At 35.8% G+C, this 16,721-nt stretch overlaps 3 protein-coding genes across 6 annotated transcripts in view; 2 read left to right on the forward strand and 1 right to left on the reverse strand.

Annotated features, from left to right (window-relative positions):
* The window catches only part of POLR3G (RNA polymerase III subunit G), a 43,616-nt gene extending 40,953 nt beyond the window's left edge, over positions 1-2,663 (forward strand). For both annotated transcript variants that reach the window (XM_019836704.3, XM_019836669.3), the window contains exon 8: positions 333-2,663. In XM_019836704.3, the coding sequence (XP_019692263.1) occupies positions 333-419 (87 nt within the window). In that variant the 3' untranslated portion in view covers positions 420-2,663. The remainder of the gene's footprint in view (positions 1-332) is intronic.
* Positions 2,664-3,479: 816 nt separating this feature from the next.
* LYSMD3 (LysM domain containing 3) lies at positions 3,480-16,413 on the reverse strand. The gene is made up of 3 exons (XM_003981147.6): positions 16,255-16,413; positions 13,271-13,533; positions 3,480-7,124 (listed from the first exon to the last, which is right to left on the reverse strand). The coding sequence occupies exons 2-3, from the start codon at positions 13,523-13,525 to the stop codon at positions 6,459-6,461; spliced, it is 921 nt and encodes a 306-aa protein (XP_003981196.2). The 5' UTR covers positions 13,526-13,533; positions 16,255-16,413; the 3' UTR covers positions 3,480-6,458.
* A 237-nt stretch (positions 16,414-16,650) lies between these two features.
* Positions 16,651-16,721, forward strand: part of ADGRV1 (adhesion G protein-coupled receptor V1) — a 591,098-nt gene continuing 591,027 nt past the window's right edge. For all 3 annotated transcript variants that reach the window (XM_045033568.1, XM_045033570.1, XM_045033575.1), the window contains exon 1: positions 16,651-16,721. This exon is cut by the window's right edge. The gene's annotated coding sequence lies outside the window, so the exon portion shown is untranslated.

Here is a 16,721-nt window from a genome sequence, read left to right on the forward strand (position 1 = left end):
ACTAAACCCTGTATCATCTTACTGAGGTATAATGAATTCAATGTATCATTCTACTAAGGAGTAACGGACATTCCTTCATTTTCTCTTAACTAGTTGGTGCCTGAGAATAGTAGGAGGTGATGGTCTTGTGGAAAGCAGCACAGGTAGATGGGAGTGAAAAATATTTTTTAAGGAGATGAAATAGCAGAGACTTTTTTAAAGCAGGATATATTTTCTTATTATCCAGATTTGATATTCATAAATTAAGATTAAAGGGACAGCCTAAATTATGTTTTTTAATAATGTTACTAATTCATTTTAATGTTAACTGAGAAATTTCTCACTTCACTTAGGAAAATGACTACATTAATTCATACTTTGAAGATGGAGATGATTTTGGTGCAGACAGTGATGACAACATGGATGAAGCAACCTATTAGCTATGGAATGTCTCCAAAAATATCTTATGATACAGCTTCTAAATATTTGGACAGACTTGTTTTCTATTTCTGATAAGAAGTGAGTATTGTATTTTTGTTCCTGTTTTGTTAGACAAATATTTGCTGTCAAAATACTCGGAACCACATTGAGTTTACATACTAGGTACCTTACCAGTTAGTCTCTGATGCTCTGACATTCCTTCTCAACACCCTGTCATGCCTCTTCTGTGTTCAAGTGGATTTTTTTTTTTTTTTGGTATTATTCAGATTTGAATGTGCCTAGAGTTTTTGCATCTTTTAATCTATGTATTCATACTTGAACAAATTATTCTTGTTTAACTTGATCTGTTGTAAAACTAGTACTGGTCATCATAGTGGATTTCTGTAATCTGAACATTGATTAATACTGCACAAGGAGCACTTTAAAAACAAAGAAACTTGAAAATAATTTTATCTTTTACTTTTACATGGTATGTTCTGTGCTACGACTACATAAACCTACCTGAGTTCACAACGGTGTAATTTATGAGATTGGAAGTTTTGTGATCAAAAACATACATGCTGGGGAAAATGCCAGATTTTTGAGGTGTAGTGGCTGCTGTTAAATTTCATAGGACTTCTAGTTACCCAAGTGATTTATATCACAGTGCAGAATAAAACTCAGGTCATTTTAAAATCAAGATCAATCTTTTTTGTTTATCAAAAACTAGCTCCCCTGCTTTTTTTCTATTTTGGCAGGGAAAATACCTAAAAACCCTCAGCCTCCAAAGACACACAAATGCCAAAGATTTTCAAGGGAATTCATACTATGTATTCTTAGATGATTAATGTTACCTACCAAAAGGAATAAATTTTCTCTTTAGGGAAGGTATTACCTATTACCCTCTAACCTTGAGAATCACAGCCAAATTCTATTTCTGCCTTTACCATTTGACTCAGTCTTGAAAATGAGCTTGGTTTTCTGTGCCTTAGTTTCTCCACCTGTAAACTATTTCCTACAAAAATTGCTTAAACACCAACCAAAATTTGCTGTATGTATTCATTCATACCTTATAGAAATGATCACTTAATTTTAATTTGGCCATCACCCTCTAAAAAATTGTAGCTTGGTAAGTGATTTAAAAGTTTTAAAAATCAAACATATTTTCCTCAAAAAATATATTATAATCTGATTTTCCCATCGTGTATTCTGGAGGGGAAGATTGGAGAAAATGTATATTGTGCCATTTTGTAATGTGACTTTCTCAGGAAAAAGATCACTTTCAATTTTAATACCTCCTCAGTTAATTCAAGATGCGTGTGAAGACCATAGTTCAGTGCTGTGTTGATCATATGTGAATTATTGAAATAAGCTTCTGGGAAATTGTAAACATTCTAAATGGAAAACAGGAATAAAAAAAGTCCACATTAAAACAACAATCTACTGGACTTAGAAGGTCATAAAGTTTCCAGTTGTAATGGGCAAATAGTCACTTAGGATTATTAATTAAAACATTGATGTTTTAGGGGCACCTGGGTGACTTATTCAGTTAAGCATTGACTCTTGATTTCAGCTCAAGTCATGACCTCACAGTCGTGAGATGGAGCCCCACGCTGGGCTCTGCACTGAGTGTGGGATTCTCTCCCTCCCTCTCCCTTTGCTCCTGACCCACTTGTGTGTGCTTGCACACATGCACTCTCTCAAAAAATAAAAATTTAAAAAATATTGTTTCATTCTCTCACTTCCTTAGTACCTTAGCCAAATACCACTTAATTTATAGAAATCTGATCTCAATGGTTCTATTTACTTGCTTTATTATAAATCTGCAGATAACTTTGTGAATTGAGCAAATGCACTGAAGTATTTTTCCTAGCTTTCAATTTGCCTCCACAATTTTAGTCCAGCAGATGGTAAGACAGAACTTTTAGGCAAGGATTAGCTCCAGGAGGCTCCAGCCATCTGCCTTAAGTGCATTGTCTTCCCCCCCTTGGAAGATCTTTGTAGAAGTTTAAGGTTGACCAACTGTGAGAACAGAGAGGTAGTATTTGCAGGTTGCTTTATCAGCATGAGTCATGTTTTTCTGGCTTAAATTCTCAGGGACTGTGAAGTTAGGTATTCCATAAGAAGGTAAACTTTAAGGCAAAGATAGCCTCCTATATATAAAAAAGTACTTGAAGTGTCTTTAAATTTGCTATGTTAACAGGCATACCTTTTTGCTACAATGCTTATTTTTTGTTTACACATTAAATTCTTACAAAACAAAATTGTGTCCTTTTGTTTTATATGAACATGTTTTATTTTGAGCCTACTTAAATATATTTGATAGAGAAAATACAGATTTTACCTAGTAAAATATTTATTGAGCAAGAATGACACTATCAAATATTCTTGAATAAACACCAACAAAAAAGAAAACTCAAGGTGATTAAAGTCATGATAAATTAAGATTTGGCAGTGTAATATTAGTGTGATCACTAGTATCACAGACCTACACTGGATACAACAGAATGCTAAGAAATCTGAAGGATCTTGTTAAACTTTCCATCCCCACCATAACGTAGTGTCAATGGCTTTGCCTTAATATGGTTAAAGGCTCTGGAGTTAGTAAGAACTTTTTATGAAAAAGTAACTTTAAGTACAATTTTAAGGAAAAGTAAGGATTACATCACAAATTCTTCCACTAAATAAATAAAAGCTTCAAACCAACTTTTTCAATTCTTTTTGCTACTGGTAACTTTTAAAAATAAAATATCCTTGAAATGGAAAGGTGGTTTTATGATAAAATTTACACATAATTTGTTAAATGTCTGACCCACAACTTGCTAAGAAGTCATGGATCATGCCTTTTAAGGTCATCTTCTCTGATATCGAAGAGCATCCAAAGAACACTCAACTGAAATTTGTTTTCATTTATGTCTTATAAATAATCCAGTGGATTTTATTTCATTCTAACAAGGAGGAAATATGAATTACTAAACCTCTGGCAATTCTATCCACCTTACATAGTATCTCTATTTTAAATAGTTTGAAAGAAGAGGAGAAAACGTTTGCTTTTATTCAATTAAATTCACCAGCTTCCATTTTACATTGAATAATAAAATAGAAACTTTATTACATTTTGCATATCTTAAAATACAAAAAATACGGGGCAGAAAATTTTAAAAACCAGTTTTACAGATGTACATGCTAACAATGTTCTACAATTCCATTTTGCATTTGTATCCAATACATTATACAAAAGATTTATAGTATTTGCATACATAAAAAGAATTAAATAAAGCATTCAGATATTTCTATGATCTAACAGTGCAATATGCATATACTTGGAAGAAAAATACTGATTTCCTGAGTAATGGTGTTGTAATTCAAAATAAGAATGATACCCATCATAATGCACCATTTAAATAGACTTCTAAAAACTCCACCTTTACCCTGTAATTGACTGGATCCTTTCTTCATAGTATTTCTGAAACATCCTTCATATTCCCAAGTAGGTAATTTTAGAAATAGATACCTTAAAAAGAACTAATAAGTAGTGGTTCATTTAAAGAATTCTTCAAGCCACTGAACAAGCAAGTAGAGTCCAGAAAAAAAAAAGCTTTAAATGGTAAGTCCTTTGGAAAAGTTCACTTAGCATTACAGTCTTATAATTCTAATGTGGCCAGCCGACTGTATAATCCATTTTAATCTATCTTTTGAAGACATGAATCCCATAATTTTCTAGGAGTAGGACGGCAAAAACTTTAAATGGCATCCAATAGTTCAAAACAACCCTAACTATTTGTACCCAGACTTAAAAAAAAATAATCTGCTCTAAAAATAGCAGATTTTTCTTTACTTACAACTCCATTTTTTTCAAGTGAACCAAACTCATTTGCGGTTGCTAGCATATATATATATTACATATATACCTTCTAATGTAAAGCATCCAAGTAAATTCAAAGAAGAGTTTCAACACAATTAAAATCCACAATATCAAACAATAACTCTTATTAAGTTTTATAAACTAATCTGTGTTTGCCACAAATTTTGATGTATACTAGTACTTTTTAAAAGCTAAAATTATTCTAGACCTGTTAAATGCTGAGGAAATTTTTTTTCATTTAAAATGACCCTTAAAGATTAGAATCTAAAAGTCTATATATAAGATATATATAGAATTATATATAATTCAAATATATAGAAAAAGGAAACTGCCTGATTGTGTCATAAGGATATGTTCTATTTCCTTCAAGAGGCCATTCTACAAGACTGAAATGGTTTTTAATCAAGTACACAGTACACTTCACTACCTTACATAACTTATTTTGAAATCAGACCTACCACGATTTCAAAGTACCACTAGCAAAAAGGAATCACTTGACTGTAATTTCATCAATACGATGTAAACAAAGTTCTTCATTCCACTCTAAAATAATCCATTTTTCTTTCCTAAAACTTGATTTTTCAGCAGGCGTAATAAATATAATGTAAACCAACCAAGTTAACACAGCATAAAGTCGAAAGATCATACATATTTTCAAGATGCTAAGGCACATTAAAATAATTTTAAAATTTCAAACTAAAAAGTTACTCAAAAAATGATTTTGCTACAACTTCCAATATTAACATTTTTCGTTAATTGTCTAAGGTCCTTTAATATATGCAAGGGCTTTAATGTTTGACTTCTTTGTCCTGTCTTTTTATGATACTTTGCTCCTGAAAGTACATAAAACCTCATGTACCATATGTACTTTTTCACCCCACTTGTTACCAATATTGGAGTTTGAAATATAAAATCACTGGTCTAAAGCTGAAACATTAAAAATTAGTAAATAATGCCCAGAAAATGAAGTGGTATTATATACCTAAAGGTACATACTTTATTATACACAAAACAGGCAATCCAGACTCCACCAAATCTTACTTCTAATTAATCATTTGGGTTACATTTTTAAAACACACACTTTAAGAAATTAAATGATGGAAATTAGTATACAAATGATGTTTACTTAGCCAGACTGTATCTGATCCACAGCAAATCTTAAGAAGTAGCACTATCAAGCCCTTTCAACTGATCTACACACCTTTAGCCTCTGCTGCCCAATTTGATGCTATAGTTCAGAGGAAAAAAAGGTTTAAGTTGAACATTTTCTCTTTGAAAAATATAGGTTAATGGGTCAATCAATAATTTGTTACTTTCATGCAAAAGGTCTCTCTCATCTTTGCTTTTGATTCATGAACCAATTTCTACAACAGATCTCAGAGGCAGACAATGAAAATTTGTTTTAACCCCATGAAGTTGTGCTTGATAGTGAAGATGGAGATGAATTTATACAGCCTATGTTATGAATCCTATTGGACCATCTGAAATACTTAATTTTAATTCTAAAAATTAAATTAGCTTACATAAGTAGTATTATAAGGCATTAAATGTAATTAAGGCATGTTACTACAAGTAACACAGCAACAACTTATCACAGTATGTGAGGATTTAATTCCTAAATAATGCTAATCTGTATAACACTTTTCATTAAAGAATTACAAAAGTGCTTTCAAATAACAGAGGCAAATATAGTCACTTAAAAAACAGAAGCAGAGGCACCAAGCTTTAAGAGACAAAGATCACTTTTAGGTCTTACCCTAATCCAGTGTTCCAGGGACCAAATGGCAACTTCCCAACCATACACATTATTTTAGGGGCTTATAAAAGTTATTTTACCTAATATATTTAATATTAACAACCTTAAGCCAAAAAATAATTACTTGAAAAATAAAACTTAAACATAACCAGTCTTGAATATAAAAAATGATACATTTTCCAAGTTAAGAACTTCCTAGACCCATATTTAAATTCATTTCTGCTTTAAGCATTGATACAAGATATATGGATTTACAACTCTCAGTATCAATGACCAACTGTAGGAATTTCACAATCTATTTGCAAATGGCTCCAAAAAAGGGTGAAAAACAAAAATATCTTCAATCTCCTTAACTTCTGCCTTTAAAGTGGTTATTGAATTGATTCTTCACACCCCAAGATTCACGTGATCATTAACACTGTAAGTATGAGCTCACTGCTATGTTTTGTGTTGAGCAGCAGGTGACTGAGAATCTTGACTATATAGTTTATGATCATGTTGGCCAAAGGGTATTCCCTTAGTTGGACCAATTCCATTTTCCATTTCTCTCTGTTGTGATGGGGGTGTGACTCCTGAATGCAAATGTGAGGAGGAATCCACTGTTGAATGATGACTAACATCCACTTTAGCTAAAATTTCATAATACAGCAAATAAAATACTGGCGTTATTATACCTACTATCAACATTATCACTACGGCTGTCCACCACCCTATTCCCCAGTCTGCTCCATAATAAGGATCCTTACGTTGAATGTTTTTGTTATCAGGTTCAAAACGTATTTGTTGTGCTGTTAAAGCAGATACCACCTCATTAAGGTTCTCTCTTTTGGTGTCTGTACATTTTACTATTTGTTCTATGTCTCGGTCTACTTCTTTTAAAAAGCTACCAGCTGACTCACTGGAAGAAAGAGAATCATTAGGTGGCAAAATTTCCTGTTGTTCTGGAACATACTGGACAGATGACGGACGTGAAGCCTGTCTTCCTTTTGGAGGATAAAGTGTTTCAGTCAATGAACTAAACTTTTTAACTGGAATTTTGATAGACCTAAGGGCAAAAAAGTCTTGATCGCTGATGAGATTATTAACCCTCTTGATATCTGCTACCTGTAAAAAAAAAAAAAAAAAAGCAACATTCAACTGAATTTTCAATCAAAACAGAGGTAACAGTATTCATTCATCCCATTACTTTTGGAAGGAAAAAAAAAGGTAGAGTTTAATTATTAGTAGTATTAAGTTATCACACCCAGAGAGGTTTTATTTGTGGATAACAGTTCTATACCACTCTTGATCTACCAGTCTTAGGAAATCACTAGTTACTTTTTACTGTCACTCATGTATTAACACAAATGTTAGGTATTTAAGTAGATCCTGGAATCCTTTGATATTTCTCTTTGTACATCATGCACAAATATCACACTTCTGCTGTTTGTAAACAATGAGAAGGAAGAATTACAGTTATTTATGTTCTTTCATTCTTGCAATTAGAATATAGGCAAATATCAACTTATCCAACTAAAACTACCATATTTTATCAAAACTAAGATGCCATCAACTCTAAGATGTGCCATTATTTATCACTAAGGAAAAAAAAATATTGAGGGTGCCACCATTCCACTTTCAAAGATGTTAAAATGTATCAAAAAACATGCACCTTAGATAACGTATTTCCCTTATTTGTCTTCTAATGACATTTTCCCTAACTTCCGTGTTCATGCAGTATTCAACCACTCCCAAGATGAGTCATTTTTTATAAGCTTTCCCTATGTATTATACAGTCCTCAACCTGTCTGTATATCCTATCTACCTGCCATTGTGAGGAGGGAGAGCATGGGAGTATTCCTCAGATTACCCGTTATTATGCTAGGCCTCCCATAATCTTTGAGTGATTAGTCCCATTCATGATTTCCATCAACGCTTTAACCTAAGCCCTAGTCATTTATCACTTGATTGATGTCAGAGAGGTAAAGTGTGTCTAGGATAAAGCTTTTCTGGCTTGGTCAACTCAATGGATAATAATGTCATTTGCTGAGATATAGAACACTTTGGAGGGAGAAAAGAAAATAAACACAGATTATATACGTGTTGACCTTGAGGTGACTGAAATATCTAGGTGGAAGTTATCCAACAGGGAGTTTATATGTCTGAAATTTGAAAGAATGATCTCATCTAGAAATATTGACTTGTGGATTATCAGCAAAAAATGGTAAATGAAGTCACAAGTGTACACAGATTCACTAAAAAAGACTAGGAGAAAAAGGTGATAAATGAAAGATGACTGAAGAATGCCAACATTTGAGGGTTATGTTGAATAAGAGAAATCTACAAAGAAGATTAAGAAAGAATGGCCAAGGGGTGGCTGGCTGGCTCAGTCAAAAGAGTGTGTGACTCCTGATCCTGGGGTTGTGAGTTCGAGCCCCACGTTGGGTACAAAGATTAGTTAAAAATAAAATTTTTAAAAGCAAAGAGTGGCCAAGAAAGCAATATACAATGGTGGGTTTGACTATCTGTGTTTGACGGACGGCTATGATACTTTCTAGCCCTATGATTTGGGGCAAGTTGTTTAACCTCTCTGCAATGAAATTTCCACATATGTAAAATGACAGTAATAACACTACCTACCACATAGGGTGTGGCAAAGATTAATAAATTAAAACATATGAACATTCAAATAGCAATATATAGTACATTATGCAAATGTTAGCTGTTATTAAGTATTACTAGTAGGAAAATCAGAAAGCTGAAGAATCAAGGAGGTCAAAGACAGTTTTTAGGAGGGGGTGGTGACTGATCAACTACAGATTTCTGATCAAGTTCACTGAAGAATGAGAGTTCCTGTTGGAAAAATCAACTCCCTGGAAGTGTATATGTGGGAAGAGGATGGAGAGGAAGACTGAGGAGTAATTAGATGAGACAATAAAGGATGCTTTGAAAGTTTATGACCTCAAGACTGTTTAAGGCAAATAAAGACTCACTGACAAACTCCAAAACCTGACCCCATTCTCTTTAAATGTTTGTTTGGTATCGTCTATTCTGACTAGTAACTACTCCATACTCTTTCTAAACCAGGCTTCCAAGTCTTAGTGTCTACCTAGGTTCTCACTCTAATTATCCCTATATTCTCCATTATACTAACTTCTTTGGTTGCATTTAGGATTCCAACCTTACAATTTTTATGCTCTTGTCAGTTTTATGACTGGCATATTTTTAATAATTTCTAAAATTGAGTACTTACAAGAGGAATACAGCACTAAGTACCCTATTTTTATTTACTTTTTTATAAACTATGTGAAGTGAATTAAAAAAAAATTTTTTAATGTTTATTCATTTATTTTTATTTTTTTTTAACTTTATTTTATTTTTAAGACAGAGAGAGACAGAGCATGAACGGGGGAGGGTCAGAGAGAGGGAGACACAGAATCTGAAACAGGCTCCAGGCTCTGAGCTGTCAGCACAGAGCCCGACGCGGGGCTCGAACTCACGGACCGCGAGATCATGACCTGAGCCGAAGTCAGCCGCTTAACCGACTGAGCCACCCAGGCGCCCCTGTTTATTCATTTTTGAGAAAGACAAAGTGCAAGTGGGGAAGGGTCAGAGAGAGGGAGATACAGAATCCGAAGCAGGCTCCAGTCTCTGAGCTGTGAGCACAGAGCCAGCCCAACATGGGGCTCAAACTCACCGACCGCGAGATCATAACCTGAGCCCAAGTCAGACTCTTAACCAAGCCACCCAAGCACCCCATAAGTACCCTATTTTTAAAGTGATAAATACTTTTGTAAGGTTCTTCCTTTTTTTGCTGGTTCAGCTCCTGGTAAAAGGAAGCATTGCTTAACTCCCTAACACTGTTGTATCAATCTTCCTTATTGTAGACAAGACCTTCTTTCCTCTAATGTTAAGCTAACTGCCCTTTCATCATTCTTCATTTTAAATAAGGAATCAGCTGAATACCCCCAAATAATCTCTGTAAACTTCTTCTCTATCATTAATACACATATTTTAGTCCAAGCCCTGATCATCTTCACTTGAATTATTCCAACAACCTCCTTACTGGGTCCCCTCCAACTCACCAGCAGGTTTCCCTACCATTTTGTAGTACTCTTGTTAAACCTTATAAGCAGTGTTCTTACTATATAGATCAAACTTTTCCTCAGTTCTCTCAAAGTGCTTCATCCCAATCACTCTACACCCCTCATTTTTGAAACATCTATTAAACTTCCTCTGTTGTTCACCTTATTTTCTCCTTAAAATCTTCTCCATATCACTGTCCTATACCTTTCTCCTCATATACTCTAGTCATATTTTTTTCCTTTTCACCTCATTGGAAATATAATCTATTTTTAATCATTCATATAGATGGCATTTCAAACTTCTCTTCTTGTAAGACAATTTATTAGGTTCGTTTAAAAAAAATCCATGTCTTTCTCTAATAAAGCTAGTGGACCACACTTTTCTCTTGAATCTCCACCTTGGTAATTTCAGCCTGGCCCCTAATTTTATTTATTTATTTTTTTAATATGAAATTTATTTTCAAATTGGTTTCCACACAACACCCAGTGCTCATCCCAACAGGTGCCCTCCTCAATGCCCATCACCCACTTTCCCCTCCCTCCGACCCCCCATCAACCCTCAGTTTATTTTCAGTTTTTAAGAGTCTCTTATGGGTTGCCTCCTTCCCTCTCTGTAACTTTTTTTTCCCCTTCCCCTCCCCCATGGTCTTCTGTTAAGTTCCTCAGGATCCACATAAGAGTGAAAACATATGGTATCTGTCTTTCTCTGTATGGCTTATTTCACTTAGCATCACACTCTCCAGTTCCATGCACGTTGCTACAAAGGGCCATATTTCATTCTTTCTCATTGCCACGTAGTATTCCATTGTGTATATAAACCACAACGTCTTTATCCATTCATCAATTGACGGACATTTAGGCTCTTTCCATAGGAGATATTTGGCTATTGTTGAAAGTGCTGCTATAAACATTGGGGTGCAAGTGCCCCTATGCATCAGCACTCCTGTATCCCTTAGGTAATCTTAGTTACTATCCATCATCAACCTTCTAAAGCACATTTTGTAAATTATTTCTCTACAAAACATGAATTCACATGTTTATGTTAAAAATTAAACCAGATATACTATGACATAATAATAAATGGTACTGCCTCCATGAACAAGTTGCAAACCCCCCGCCCAAAATCCAGCTCTTATCTCATCAAGAAATGTGTTTCACTAAAATACTTTATTAAGTTTTTAAATAAAAATTCTTAATGTGTCTGTTTTGAACAACTATGAATTGCAGTAATTATTTTTAAAAAATACATAGAACCTTAGGGTCACAGGAAATTTTTAAAAATTCAGTTCATATTTGTATATATTTGGGGGTGCCTGTATGGCTCCGTCGGTTAAAAATCTGACTCCTGATTTCAGCTCAGGTCATGATCTCATGATTCGTGAGATCAAGCCCCACGATGGGCTCCAACCTGTCAGCTTGAGATTTTTCTCTCCCTTTCTCTCTGCCCCTCCCCACTCACGCTCTCAATCCCTCTCAAAATAAACATTTAAAAATAAGTAAAATAAATTTGTATGTATTTGTATAAACAAGTTTATAAATATGTATGATATTACTATAGAGAACTATGACAGGTAACCAATAAAAGGCTCTCAAGTACAAAAATATACATTATAGAAGACTGTGGAGGGAGGATGAAAATTTTAATCAAGGAGAAAAAGGAATGATAAAACTTTTATGCTAGTAAAAGTTTCATGCTTATACACTGGGGCACCTGGGTGGCTCAGTCAGTTGAGGGTCCAACTTGAGCTCAGGTCATGATCTCACAGTTTGTGAGTTCGAGCCCCACATTGGGCTCACTGCTGTCAGGACAGAGCCTGCTAGGGATACTCTGTCACCCTCTCTCTCTGCCCCTCCCCAGCTCATACTCTATCTCAAAAATAAACATTTAAAAGGAGAGAGCGAGAGAGAGAGCATATAAAGAGTATTCTAACAGTCTAATTTTTAAATATCAATAGTGACAACATTTTTGAAATTATATCCTTTAAGTCATTAGGAAGTATTTAAACTCACTTTAAAATGTGCAAGGAGGTACACAGTAAATACATTTCAAAATTCTACTAGGAGTATGACAATATAAAGTTCAAAAAACAGTTTCCATATCAACGTGTTTACATGAAAACAGATTCTGCACTAAGGATGCAAGATGGACATAATGACAAATATATAAAATGGACATAAAGAGTTTAGTATTATTAAAATAAAAATATACCTCCCTTTTTATCAATCCTACTTTGGGGAACCTACTCCACAGAAATAAAGGTAGCACCATTTATTTTTAATTAAAAAAAAATTTCTTTAATGTTTATTTTTGAGATAGAGCACAAGTGACACAGAGAAAAAGGGACACAGAATCTGAAGCAGGCTCCAATATGGGGCTGGAACTCACCAAGTGTGAGATCATGACCCGAGCCCAAGCTGCATACTCAACTGACTGAGCCATGCAAGTGCCCCAAACCAATTTTTAAAAACAAAAATTGGGGCACCTGGGTGGCTCAGTCGGTTAAGCAGGCAACTTCAGCTCGGGTCATGATCTCACAGTTCGTGGGTTCAAGCCTCATGTCAGGCTCTGTGCTGACAGCTTGAGAACATGGAGCCAGCTTCGGATTTTTTGTCTCCCTCTCTCTGCCCCTCCCCAGTTTGTACTCTGTCTCTCTCATTCTCAAAAATACATAAACATTAAGAAAATTGTTTTTTGGTTTTTTAACTTTTTTTTTATTTATCTTTTTTTTTTGTTTTTTTGGGTTTTTTTTAAGAGAAAAACAAAAAATCACCAACACCCCAAGTATTTTAGATAATACATATTTATATTTATATATTACACATATTATTTTTATAAGCACAAAAAAAGGTATGGAAAGAAACACCCCAAAGTGTGTTATTTCAGGAAGATGAGGCAGAAAAAATTTTTCCTTATATATTTCTATATTCTCTTAAAACCTGAGTAAGGAGACAAGATAACACATTTGGATGTCTTTTAATACTGAAACTAGACTCATGGATTTAGAAATAAACGGAAATCCAAGTATTCACTTAAAAATTTAAAAAGTTAACATCTACCAACATAATACAGTTTTCTACGGAGAGAAAGGAAAAGACAAGATAAAAGCACAGAACTTACTTCAATTTGTGCTAATGAACAAATAATTTATTTTGGACAGCATTATGTAAAATCAAATTCAAACTTACCGTACAACAGTACTGAAGGGCTATTGCATTTAAAGTATCTCCTTCCTGTATATCTTTTGTTAATACTATAATGTCATCAAGTCTATCTCTTGATGTACTTCTTCGGATTTTCTCTTTTCCTCTGGATCGAAGCTCATACACTTCGGCATCCTCCTCCAACATGTCACCGTCTGTACAATTTCCAAATGCATGTACTTGACCACTTGAATGAACTCCTGGAAGAGGAAAACTACGATTCTGATGTCTCCCTGCCATGTCAAAATCTGAGGGGGAAAGAAAGAGAAAACTCTGGAATGTAGCTGATCCATATGACTGAGTTACATGAATCTTACATTCAGGACACATTATACATATATTTTTAAGAATGATTTTAGTTATTTAAAAATTTAGGTTTGAGTTTTAGAGATGTTAAAGTGCAAAGAACATATCTGGCAGCAGAAACAATGAGAGAGGAGGAAGAGGTAATCCATTCTTATAAACTATGTATCACTAAAAGTGGAGGTGATAAACATTTTCACGGAAGTAAACAGTTATTTTTTTAAGGTCAAAAAATTAAGTTCCCCTTATTCTGAGTATGTGAATAAAATTAAGGAAACTTCTGATCATATATGTGCAATTTATAATTCTGATAAATCAAAGTACAGGTTTTATATGTACAAACAAAACACTTTAATAAATCCAAATATTCTGGCTTGTTCAGCATTTTAAGCTTATATATCTTTTGTACTACCTATCTACCTCCTTGGATCAAGTGGACTTCAGTATTTATGTTTAGTATATATAGCATGTGCTTTCTATATAGGTCATAATTTTGCCCTAGACCAAGGATTCTTATTTTTTGAAAGTTTTTCACCAACATTTATCAAAGTCCTCATCCAACTCAATTTATGGTCGATAAAGTCTGAATATAGTTTAGGCCACTACATTCATTTCTACATCAGAAAAGATACTCTTAAGAATGAGCACTGGCCTAAATTAAAAGCATACATCAATAAGCGTGTATCAATGAGTACTTTTTGTTTACTTGTATATGCACTCTCAACTGATCTTCAACAAGCTGGCCTATTCTCATTAAAGACTAAACAAAAATAAAAAACTAATTCCACAGGTCCAGTTCTTGCTTCATATTACATGTTCACATAAGAAAGAAAGTATAGTAGATTGCTTTCAGTTATTGTTGTGAAAGATGGAAAGAAGTAGACAAGGAGTAAAAGGCATTTTGGAGATAAAATACTTAGGACTTAATACTGTGACTCAGAGATCAAGAGACGAAAGAAGTTAAGAATTATGCCAAGATTTCAGATTTGCATCATTGAGGAAATGGTGATGCCATTCTCTAGAATACAGAACACTGGAAGAAAAGTGGGAGGCTAGACTATGATTATAAATTCCTTTAAGACAGCCCAAAAGAATGTGAAGTAGCCCAGGAAGCTACATAGTCAAATTCAGAAAGGTCTGGGCTAGAAATATAATTTAATGACTCATGTGCATAGGTAGAAACCGAAGCCGTATGGGTATAAAGGAGACTACCTAGAAAAAGTACAGAATAAGAAAAGAGGAGCCAAGACTGAGCCTTGAAGAACTGCTTGCTACGTGTAGTAGTATGTGAGGGAAGGAAAATCAGCCTGCAAATATGGAAAAGGAATATTCAGAAGAAGAAACCATAAAAATATTATGTTATGGAAGCCAAGCCCAAATGGTGTCTTAAAGGACTTAGTTCAGTTGTGAATACTACAGACAAATATGAAGTGACAAAGAGAAAAAAACAAGCAAAAAACAACTCTCTGACTCTGCTGTACAACAATGCAATGCTTTAAGACCTCAAGGGTTTTTATTAGACCAACCTAGATAACTAATAGTTACATGTTAAGTAGACTTAAAAGTTAAGAACCACTTAATATACACTAATTTAAATGTGGTCATACTTCCCTATAGATTCTTCCTCCCTAATAATTTGTTGTTAGAATCCCAAACTGGCTTAAAACAGTTGAAATTCAGTGAGCAATGTGCAAAGCCATTTTACATATTGACATCAAACTTTCTCCAGAGTCTATTGCTAAATACTAAATAATACGACTAGAACTTCATCTCACTATCTCTTCTCTTGTGTAATGAAATGCAGGCAGCAGACTACCACAAAGTGGATACTGTTTTTGAATAATCAAGAACTGGTGGTGACTCCAATGGAAGTGGAAAGCTAGTCACAGGCCCAAGCAGATAATTATCTAAGCCGACTATACAGAGAGCAGAAAGTACATAGTATTCATCTCATCTGGCTCAATTTTCTTCACCTGTCTTAATTCTTAGGGTAGGGGGAAAAAAACCCTGCATGCCACCTAGATTACAAACCATGGCAAAAAGTAATTACTAATGGATACGTTATTAAAGCATTTAACCAGCTCACTCTGTAACTGTAAATTGTTTCCCAAACACCTTCATACTTTAAAGTAACTGTTGTTGGGTGTTTTGCTTTGACTTTCTTTAAGCAGATAGGGCCATAGGGTCATAGGGCACAAGGTAGTTCAGCACTGGGACAGTAGTAACACAGGGACTGTATCCGCCAGGGGCAATTCAGGTTTTAAAAACTTCTCTTCCTCTCTATTCCACACACCTAGATTTTTTCTTTCCCTGTTTACATGATGATTAAATCTCAGGTTTTTACTCCACACCGTCACACTTGGACGGTGTGGACGAGATGTTGCCAGCATATATTGTCGTGGGGTAAATGTAGTGTTTAGGTTTTAAATGCGTGGCTCTGAGAACCAAACAGGTAGGAGTCCTTCCTCTGACCCTGTTTCCCCGAGAGTGTAAAGAGGGGCTTCGGTGGGGTTGGTGGCGAAGATCTCCTCTGCCTTGGGGTCTCCTACATGCAGGCCAGGATCCGAGTCCCAACCGGCGGCCCTGGCTATACCTGCGGCCGAGGGCTCTCCGCCATCTCCAGCGAGAGTGTAGCAGGGCCCAATCCCGCCGACCGCCATCTTTACCTGTTCGGTTAGCAGCGGGGACGCAACGAGGAGCCCGCTGCCAGGTCCGCCGCCGCGGCTCCTGTCCCGGGCAAATTCATGACCAACCTTGCGCTTTTGGCTGCCCCTGCCCTCTGCCGCCACCGCCGCCAACGTCTCTGCCTTCCGGGCCGTGCGCCGCCGCCACGTCCGCAAACCTGCCGTGCGTCATCGCGTCAAGTGGGCGGAGGTGGGCAGAAGAGGGGGAGGAGGAGGAGGAGGCCGGAGGTGGAAACGGGCGGGGAAGGAGGAGGGCGGGGACGCGAAGGCGAGACCAGGCCCGGAGGCTTCTTAACCACTGGCCTGCGCCTGGCGCGCAGGCGCAGAGACGCCGCCAGGGCCGCGGGGGCGGGGTCCGAATTCCAGCTCCGCCCATATCTCCTCTCCTTCGGCCCCTACCCCGCCCCTCACCCTCCGTGATTGTAGCTCCGAGGGCCAACCCCGCTGGT

The sequence above is a fragment of the Felis catus genome, chromosome A1 (genome assembly GCF_018350175.1).
Source record: "Felis catus isolate Fca126 chromosome A1, F.catus_Fca126_mat1.0, whole genome shotgun sequence".
NCBI lineage: Eukaryota > Metazoa > Chordata > Mammalia > Carnivora > Felidae > Felis > Felis catus.

Coding starts and splice junctions, on each gene's coding strand:
- LYSMD3 (XM_003981147.6), bottom strand. CDS start 13,525: ATGGCAGGGAGACATCAGAATCGTAGTTTTCCTCTTCCAGGAGTTCAT. Junction 7,125..13,270: donor CCCTTCAGTACTGTTGTACG/GTAAGTTTGAAT, acceptor TTTTTTTTACAG/GTAGCAGATATCAAGAGGGT.